Here is a 10,482-nt window from a genome sequence, read left to right on the forward strand (position 1 = left end):
TGGTATTAAAAATGTTATGCATGGCATTTTCATCAAAGAAATGTTTAGAGTTTGAGCTTTGGTCGTCCTGTTCATCTGTTAGAGTATCTGGAGTCCAAAAACCAGTGGCACAGTCTATGTGAAGTACAGTAATGGCCGCTCTTTGAAGAGGTACTTATGGAGAAATGACTAGATAACCCCAACGCATCATAATTTTCATGACTAAAGTAGGCAAAGGTGCTAACCTTTTTGTTTTCCTGGTGATCGATCGCGTTCCAGAGGTGTTGGATTATGCAAAAATCATCCCTTTGATTTTGCATAATCTAAAGTAGGTGGAGTTGAGGCTTTGTCACTTCAGATTGGTGTGATGTACCTACCACATTGTGTCCCAACCAGTGGAGCACAGCTCGTTGATTCTATTTCAAAGAGTGTTGAAGAACAACATGATGTCTATTTCCGACTTTGCCACGAGATACGGTGGCTCGTAGTAAATTTTTGTCGGAATCAAATGTTGACTCTGCAAGATGAAACTCTTGGTTATTCATTGGAATTTGAAGTACGTCGGAGATAATTTCCCTAGTAAATTCAAATCGTTCTCCATAGGCATTGAAATAGATCAAATTTTCCATTTTTAGGTCTGCTAAATTGGTAGAACATCAAAACCAATTCTCTGGAATAAGCAGCTACTGAATGATATAGAAGAGGTATCCATCCTCAACGTACAATTTCTGTGTCAAAATAAGGAGAAAATCGGCCATCATCAAAAAATTTCAGGTAGTCTTTCTCGGGCACTATCTTTCGTGGTTGATCCATTTGAAAGGATAAGTGAGGGAAGGATAGTGAAGAAAGCCTGAAATGAAAATGGCTGAAAAGAAGAGATTTATAGCCAATATATAAGTCTGTACGAAGCAGGATGCCAAGTGCAGATAGATCCAGCATTAAAATGTGAAAACATAAGTGAACCATGTGATGTTGTTTCACATAATTATGTAACATCAACTATGGGTATCCATAGTACGTCTTTTCATGTCAGATTTCCAAAAACAATTAATGAGGTGTTCCAATGTTAGAAATACGGATAAAGGTTTCACATGGTAGTTAGACCTACATATAATTTCTAAATTGATGATCATACCTCAGGAATGGAAGATGGACAGAATAATCGAGCCGCGTGTGCGACAAGTTTTAGGTGGAACGTGTAGCGTTCGCGATCTTCTAGGAACACAATGATTTAAGATTGAATTATTTTTGTGAGTTATTGATTTTGCTTCTTTGTTATGCTTTTGATAATTTTTTTATGTTTATGATAAGGTAAAAATACAACTAATACACACAAATATTAAACAGGGAACTTCTCTATTTAATACGTAAACCGTACAAATGTGTGAGAATTATTTAACACACCATACTAATATATAAAACGACAAAGGAAAAGAAAGATGTAGGTTACATAGATCTAGATATTCTGGAGGATATTATGCATGATTAACAGTATCACCACGATAAATACTGTTATCAGGACCACCATGAATGCCCCATCACGTTGCTCATTTTTGAATTTCTCGATCGGATTCATTATGTTGAAGAAGATGAGAATTTGTGAAAATGGAATTGTGGAGAGTGAGAGAATGGGATGAGTGAAGTTTGATGAGGAGTGTCGGATTTTATAGTTAAAAATCTGACCGTTTGGATATCTGACTGTTGTGGATATCTGATCGTTTGTGGATATCTGACCGTTTGTGGATATCTGACCGTTGTGCTTATTGAATAAATCCGATGGAGTTACTATTTGAATTAGTTTGTTGGGCCTAAAGAATAGGCCCAATGCATTAAGGAACAAACTAATATATTAGGAATGACAATAATCACATAACATAAATAATTTCTCATTTAATTCTTCTGGAGTTACAAAATTATGAGAAATTAAACGATATACCATTTTACATCACTAGAAAAATAAAATGCAATACATAAGGGAAACAAATGACAGAGTCATTTTCAACTAAGAGAAGGAAACTGCTACTGAGAATCCTCAGGGTTAGCTGAAGATGAACTAGGGTTCCGACGACGACGGCTAGGGCGAACTCCTGGGTGAGATAACTGGTCCTAGATGTTGACTAAGGACTAAACTATTTGGTCCTAAAATTGCTGCTGATTAGCCATCATCATGCGCTGGAAACGGCCCTGACGATTATGCATCTCTTGCTAAAATTCACCCAAGGAAGTACGCATTTCTTCCTGGCGAATAAACATGCTGCACATGCCAGTGTTCATTTGTCTCAAAGCTTCCATGGGAGTGCCGATTCGACACATGGTATTCTCATTAAAACAATTTGGAGGTGAAGGAGGAGGAGGAGGCACATTATCATGCTCAACATTATCTCTTGCTATAGGTTCCCAATGATCCATGACACAAGTCTCGAAAATTCCAAATTTTTTGAAGTACCTTGTTGGAATTAAAGGAGTAGTAGATTGGAACCCTAAATTAATCATAATCTGAGTAACAAGTACAACAAGAGGAGCTGACCTGTCTGATGCAGTAGTAAGGACATAGCCAAGGAAGTGGACCATGCAGAAAGTTTCCTTCCTCTCCTGGAGGATCCACAGCAGATGCAAGAACGTCTTGTTGACGTCAGATGTCTTCGATATACCGATTATGTTGTAGGCCAGCCATTGAGTGACTGCCAGTTGGTTCCGTCTCACGCATCTCGAGCTGTCGTTGTATTCTCCCTTGAGTAGCGTGTCGAACATCAATTCCATAGTATTCGGATACTCCAATGTCAGCAAGGTTGGACTATCAGAGTTGATTGGAATATGTGTGATAATGGACACCAACTCCAATGTGAGTTCACATTCTATCCCATCCGCCGTAATCTAAAATTCATTTCCCCGAAAACCACCACTGTTGTAGAACTTTAACACTAAATCTTCGGAGTAGTATTCCAGGATTAGGTGCAACAGGTATTCCCACTTCCTACTTGCAATTTCCCTATCGAAAAATAGGTGAAACATGCCGGAATCATAGAGATTTTTGAAATTTCTCTCGGCTGTGATTTGTCGATTTCCGGCCATAGATATCTCGAAATGATTTTCTGAGGATGTATATGGGTTGGAGGAAGTGAGGAGACGGTGCTGTAGGAATAGGTTTGGAATCGGGGAAGGTTATACTACGTGCAGGAGTCAAGATTAGTTGATGGGTGCTGCGTACGCGCGGGTTTGTAAAAGGGGCAAGATCCGGATTTGAAGGAAGAAGAAAAATGAGGGGTTGACGCGTGGTTTGCCTCGCGTGAAGGCTTTAGTGGTCGGACACGTGATTTGGGTCGGGTTCGAATTTTTGGCCCAAGCCCAAATAAAATCTGGAAATTCCCATTATGTCCCGAAATTTCAAACGCGGAATTTCAATTCGTTTCAACTCCAAATTGAACGAATGAGGTGCCAAAAAGATCGACATTAAAAATGCCATCCAATGGAATATGGAAAAGGCACATTCAAACCTTTTTTTTTTTTTTTTTTGGGGGTTGAGTCTTGTAAAAAACGTAAAACGCTAACTTTTTTATTATTATTATTATTATTATTATTATTATTATTATTATTATTTTATTTACAAATTTACAAGGGGAGATTAACGTGTTAACAACACCGGATGACCCAATATCATACAATATCAGAACTTGAAACTACCAGAAAACTCACCACATACAATATACAGACAACTGTCATGTCGGCTCTGGAGCGAACCCAATCCAGCCAGACTGTGGCTTAACCTCTATGTTTTGGGGGCCTAGGGTTCATGATGGTACCATCCCTGATCAATGTGCAATGGTTTAGTAATAATATTACCCTTAGTACATATGGTATAGCCTCAAACTGCCCCGGAATGCAATCAAATAGCAAATAGCTAGTGGTTGGTCTGGTGAAATCCATTGCCTGTCCGGATTAGGCAACATCCGATGTTGAACACGGATCTCTTTGTGCATAATGCTTAGTGCAAAGGGAAAAATAGAAGACACGAGTATATACATGTTGAGTCTTTTAACGTCAGATCCTCAAGACGAATCCCAACCTATGGGAGCAACAGGACAACGACGAAGTTTATCCTTCTCAGTTGGTGTCAGACAAAAATATGCCTTATACCGGCAATTATCAGATAGAAATTCAAGACTTGGACAGAAAGGTGTTTGACAATGCATACATCACCCCATCCTTTTCGTACGTCATTTTTGAGCAAAAGTACTACGACCATTACCTATTCGAAATGGGTGAGATTTACACCAAATAATTAGCTGAAGTTCGTGCGAGGAAGAGAATAGAAAAGGGAAGAGAAGGAAGGAGGGGAAATCTTTGGTACCCATTGTTTAATTACTAGAAGGCACGTTTGCTCGATTATCAGAAGACATTTATATTCAGTTCTGAAATAGAGTTGTTGTAGACTAAGGTTCCGGCGCTTGCAACCACACACTCTAGGAGATTTGAGAAAAGAAAATAGAAGAGGGCCCGACTATGCTAATGGTGTACTTCCCCTGTTTTAAACACATGGAAGGAAGTACATTAGCGAATCTATTAGTCTCTGTAGACTGGATCTTGGAGAAGAGTCTTTTCGACATCTGGAGAGCGCAACTCATGATAATGTTTTAGGCGTTGGCCATTTACTTGAAATTCGCTGTTATCGTTTAAATTTTTCAAAGAGATAGCCTCATAAGGGGTTACAGCAGAGACAATGAAAGGACCAGACCATCGAGTTTTTAATTTTCCTGGAAAAATGTGTAATATTGAGTTGTACAATAAAACTTTTTGACCAATTTTGAAATCTTTTCTCAATATGTGCTTGTCATGCACTCTTTTCATGTTGGCTTTATAGGACTTCGAGAGATCATAAACATCACTTCGAATTTCCTCAAGCTCATTTAACTGCAATTTTCTCTTTTTGCCTGTTGCATTGGTATTATAATTGAGGCTTTTGATGGCCCATAGAGCACGATGCTCAAGTTCAATCGGAAGATGACAAGGTTTTCCAAAAACGAGGCGGTAAGGAGACATCCCTATAGGTGTCTTAAATGCCGTTCTATATGCCCACAAGGCATCAAATAATCGGAGAGACCAATCTTTCCTAGATGGATTAACTGTTTTTTCTAAAATAGATTTAATCTCTCTATTCGAGACTTCTACTTGGCCACTGGTCTGAGGATGATACGGAGTGGCCACCTTGTGAGTGACTCCATACTTCTTCACTAACAACTCAAAAATTTTATTACAAAAATGTTTTCCCCCATCACTAATGATAGCTTTGGGAACACCAAAACGAGAGAAAATATATTCTTTGACGAACAACAAGACAATTTTATGATCATTCGCACAACATGCTATTGCCTCAATCCATTTTGACACGTAGTCAACAACTACTAGTATGTAAAGAAAGCCATGAGAATTTGGAAAGGGACCCATGAAGTCCATTCCCCACACATTAAAAATTTCCACAATTAAAATTGGATTTAAGGGCATCATATTTCGCTAAGTAATGTGTCCTAGCTGCTAGCAGCGGGTGCATGCTTTGTAATGCTCATGTGCATCTCTAAACAGTGTTGGCCAATAAAACCCACATTGTAGAACTTTGGCCATAGTTTTCTTACCACTGAAATGACTACCACAAGATTGTTCATGGCAGAAGAATAACACGTTATTGTGTTCCTAGTCGGGAATGCAACGACTGATTAGTTGGTCGGAACAATACTTGAAGAGGTAGGGATCATCCCAGAAATAAAATTTCACAGTGGATAAGAATTTTTTTCCGTCATTTCGAGACCAAGATGAAGGGACTTCCTCGGTAACTAGGTGATTTACTATATCAGAGTACCAAGGAGACGAAAAGACGGAATACAAGTGTTCATCTGGAAAGGAATCACAGATAGGTTCGGTATCATTGTCGACCTCACTGACGAGTCTTGATAAATGGTCTGCAACCACATTTTCGCAACCTTTTTTATCTCTAATTTCTAGAGTAAACTCTTGCAAGAGAAGAATCCATCGGATCAACCTCTGTTTTACATCATTTTTAAGCTAATAGGTAGCGGTTACCGCATGGTGGTCGGTGTGTAGACTATTGTGGAAGAACCAACTAGGTAAGGACGAAACTTATCCAAGGCATATACAACAGTGAGAAACTCTTTCTCAGTGGTGGTATAGTTACGTTGAGCTTCATTATGAGTTTTACTCGCGTAGTAGATGACAACAGGCTTGTCTTCTCGGCGTTGACCTAGGACAGCTCCAATAGCGTAGTCACTCGCATCACACATTAATTCAAAAGGTTTAGACCAATCAGGTGGTTAAATTATAGGAGTGGTAGTGAGGGTGTATTTTAAGGTCTCAAAAGCTTGTTTGCAATTGAAAGTGAAGTCAAATACGACATCTTTAAGTGGGAGATTGGTTAAAGGTCGAGCAACCTTTGAGTAATCTTGAATAAATTTCCTATAGAACCCTGTGTGTCCTAAAAATGCACGAATATCGTGAACTATTTTTGGTATAGGAAGTGAAGCAATTTTTTCAATCTTAGCTTTATCGACTTCGATTCCGTCCTTTGAAACAATATGTCCTAGAACTATTCCTTTTGTAACCATAAAATGACATTTTTCCCAATTAAGAACGAGATTTTTCTCTTCACAACGTGTAAAAACCTTTTCAAGATTTGATAGACAGCTATCGAAAGAATCACCATATATTGAGAAATTGTCCATGAAGACTTCCATAAAACGTTCAACCATATCACTAAAAATGTGAAGCATATAGCGTTAGAAAGTACCAAGTGCATTGCAAAGGCCGAAAGACATTCGTTTATACGCAAATATACCAAATGGATAGGTGAACTGTTGGAAACCCTAACTCAGCCAGTGTGACACGCACCATGACCACTAGGTCTATGCATGCAAACCATGTTCTATAGGCATATATTTATTTTGTAGTTTTCTTATTATTAGAATCCTAATATAGTAGGATTCTTTATTTAGCATATCTTAACCATTATATAAGGTTGCTTTAGGTTGTAATACGGAGGATAATAAATAATATCTCTTTTAAGCCTTAGGGTTTGGTAGTTAGATCTTCTAATCAAAAGATCAAAGGTGGTGGATCGACCAATCAAGCGATCAATTGTTCTATATAGGATCTAGATCCTATCATCTGGTTTTAGAGCAAGGTTCGATTTTTTTTCGGGTTTCATCATCATGACAGTGAAAGAACTCGAAGAACTCACTGGCTGCCATAACACCACTCTCACAAATCATACCACTGCTATTGACAACAACACCACCACGCTTACCAACCACACCACCCTCCTCAACGTCCTAACCACCAACATGCAGCGCCTCTTAGCAAAGTTAGATGACCCCAACCAGAACTCCTTCAACCCAAATTCATCTAACACTAATCTAATTCAGCAAAGACAGCACCAGCAACCCATCATCCAAGGTCGACGGTTACGCCTTGATTTTCCCCGATTTGAGGGAGAAGACCCAGAGAGTTGGCTATTCCAGGCGAAGAAATTCTTCACTTTAAACCCTATTTCTGAGGAGCAGAAAGTGATAATGGCGTCTATTCATCTTAAGGGAGACGCAATAGCATGGTATCGGTGGCTAAATCAGTCCCTCGGCGAACTTACTTGGAGACAGTTTTCTACGTCTCTGTGCAAAAGATTTGGCTCCAGGAAGCATATTGATCCCATGAGCTCTTTGTCAAAACTAACTCAGCAAGGTACCGTCCGCGAATATATTACCAGTTTTGAGACTCTCATAAACCTTGTACCTGGTATTCAAGATCAACATCAGGTTAGCCTTTTTGTGTCTGGGTTAAAAGCTGAGATTCAAGCTGGAGTTCGTATTCACAATCCTTTAAGCCTTAGTCATGGTATTGACCTTGCATTCAAACACGAGGATGCAATCAAGACCACAAACACATCACTATCTCACAACACCAACAGACCTCCTAACCGTCTGTATCATCGACCCCCTATTCCACAACCATCCACTAAACCTAATGCCACTACAAATTCACTTCCTACAGGGGTTAAAAGACTCTCTTGGGCAGAATAGCAAGAAAGGCGTGCTAAAGGTCTATGTTTTAACTGTGACGAAATATACAAGTCGGGTCACATCTGCCAAAAGCCTCAACTCTTACTTATGGATGCTGCATACCAGGTCTATGATGATGAATATCATGATGCAACCACAAACGAGCCACAAGATGATAGAGCAGTAGAAATCTCACTATATGCTCTCACAGGCACCGTGAGCTCAACTACGATGCGTGCTATAGTTTACTGCAAAAGTAAGCCTTTATCAGTCCTCATGGACTCGGGGTCTACCCACAATTTCATACACCCAAGCGTAGTTCGCAGCTGCAGACTTTCTATCACACAAAAACAGACGTTTGCTGTAATGATTGCTAATGGAGGATTTTTACAGTGCCATGGCTCATGTTTGAACGTCACGCTCAACCTTCAAGGTTACATATTCACTACAAATTTATGTGTTTTAGACATTAAAGGATGTGATGTTGTATTGGGCACACAATGGTTATGCTCACTAGGTCGAATCACTTGGGACTTCAAACAACTCGTCATGCAGTTTACCAGCAAGGACCAGTTCTACACAGTTATTGGGACGGGATCTCCAATAGCCCATTTGATCGATGGCCTAACTATGCGCAAGGCTTTACAGCAGGAACAACATAGATTTCTACTATCACTACATGCAGCTGAGTCGAAGAACACAAAGGTGACATTACCACATTCAGAACACGAGGCTATAAGGGAAATTTTATTATGTTTTCAAGATATATTTGGTATTCCTCCAGCACTACCACCTTCACGTTCACACGACCATAGAATTCCATTGATAGATAATTCCAATCCTGTCAGTGTTAGACCTTATAGATATCCACATTTTCAAAAGATAGAAATCGAGAAGATAGTGTAAGAACTGAGAGATCACGAGGATTCATTAAGCTCTAGCTAGCGTTAGCCGTTTTCATCTCGGTGTTACTAGTTAAGAAGAAAGATGGATCTTGGAGACTTTGTGTTGATTACCGAGCTTTAAACAACATAACCATTAAAGATAAATTTCCTATTCCTATAGTGGATGAACTATTAGATGAGCTCAACGGTGCAACAATATTCTCCAAATTAGATCTTCGGGCTAGATATCACCTAATAAGGGTCCACGAGGGAGATATACATTAGACAGCCTTTCGTACACACGATGGACACTATGAATTCCTTGTGATGCCCTTCGGACTTTCAAACTCACCATCGACCTTCCAAAGCTTAATGAACGAGCTGTTTCGACCTTATTTACGGAAGTTTGTTCTGGTCTTTTTCGATGATATATTGGTCTACAGCAAATCCCTTGAGACTCACTTGCAGCACCTCACTGCAGTCATGGAAATTCTACGCAAACATGCGTTGTTTGTCAAGGCTTCTAAATGCTCATTTGCTCAAACCTCAATTTCGTACCTAGGACATATCATTGGGGCCTCAGGTGTATCAGTTGACAATGACAAAATCAGCGCTATGACAAACTGGCCAGTACCTACATCTCCCAAAGGATTACGGGGATTTCTTGGCTTGACAGGTTATTACAGGAAATTTGTTAAAGATTATGGTAAAATAAGTGCACCGTTAACGCAGTTACTCAAGAAAGACTCGTACAAGTGGACGATTGAAGCTACAGAAGCGTTCAACAATCTCAAAGTTGCAATGACACAACACCAGTCTTAGCACTCCCTGATTTCTCACTCGAATTCTCTATTGAATGTGATGCTTGTGGCTCACGGCTTAGCGCTGATCCTTATGCAACAAGGGCGACCCTTAGCATATTTTAGTAAAGCTCGGCGGGGAAAAATCTTAATCTACCTATCTATGATAAAGAGATGATGGCGATGTCGCTTGATCCACAAGTGGAGACCTTACTTACTTGGCAGACATTTCAAAGTTTTCACAGATCATCGTACCTTAAAATATTTTCAAGAGCAGCGACTTTCTACATTAGAGCAGAAAAAATGGGTTTCAAAGTACTTGGCTACGATTACGAAATCTGCTATCGTGCAGGCAACCTCAATAAAGCAGCTGATCTTCTCTCAAGACTCCCTCTCGAAAATACTCTATTTGCGCTATCTACTCCAAACTTTGAAGGCATTGCTGACATCAGTGAAGAATGCACCAACGATCCAGCAATGAAAAAAATCATTACAGCTATCCAAGCCAACTCCTCAGCACATAAGTTTTTTACGTTTGATCAAAGCATCTTGCGTTATAAAGGATGCATAGTGGTTGCCCCTAACTCTGCATGGTGCGACAACATTCTCTTTGAGTTTCATGCTACCCTAGCAGCGGGACACTCAAGATTTTTACGTACTTACAAACGACTGCAAACATGTTTCTATTGGCAAGGAATGAAAGCAGCAGTGAAGAATTTTATGGCACAATGTGTGACATGTCAAAAGAATAAAGCTGAAGCA

The 10,482-nt window shown here is 39.6% G+C and overlaps 1 protein-coding gene across 1 annotated transcript; it reads left to right on the top strand.

The window, feature by feature from the left end:
- Positions 1–8,144: 8,144 nt before the first annotated feature.
- LOC147499081 (uncharacterized) lies at positions 8,145–9,742 on the top strand. The gene is made up of 2 exons (XM_086563408.1): positions 8,145–8,938; positions 9,364–9,742. The coding sequence occupies exons 1-2, from the start codon at positions 8,145–8,147 to the stop codon at positions 9,740–9,742; spliced, it is 1,173 nt and encodes a 390-aa protein (XP_086419534.1).
- Positions 9,743–10,482: the final 740 nt, after the last annotated feature.

The sequence above is a fragment of the Coptis chinensis genome, chromosome 5 (genome assembly GCF_015680905.1).
Source record: "Coptis chinensis isolate HL-2020 chromosome 5, ASM1568090v1, whole genome shotgun sequence".
In the NCBI taxonomy this organism is placed as follows: domain Eukaryota; kingdom Viridiplantae; phylum Streptophyta; class Magnoliopsida; order Ranunculales; family Ranunculaceae; genus Coptis; species Coptis chinensis.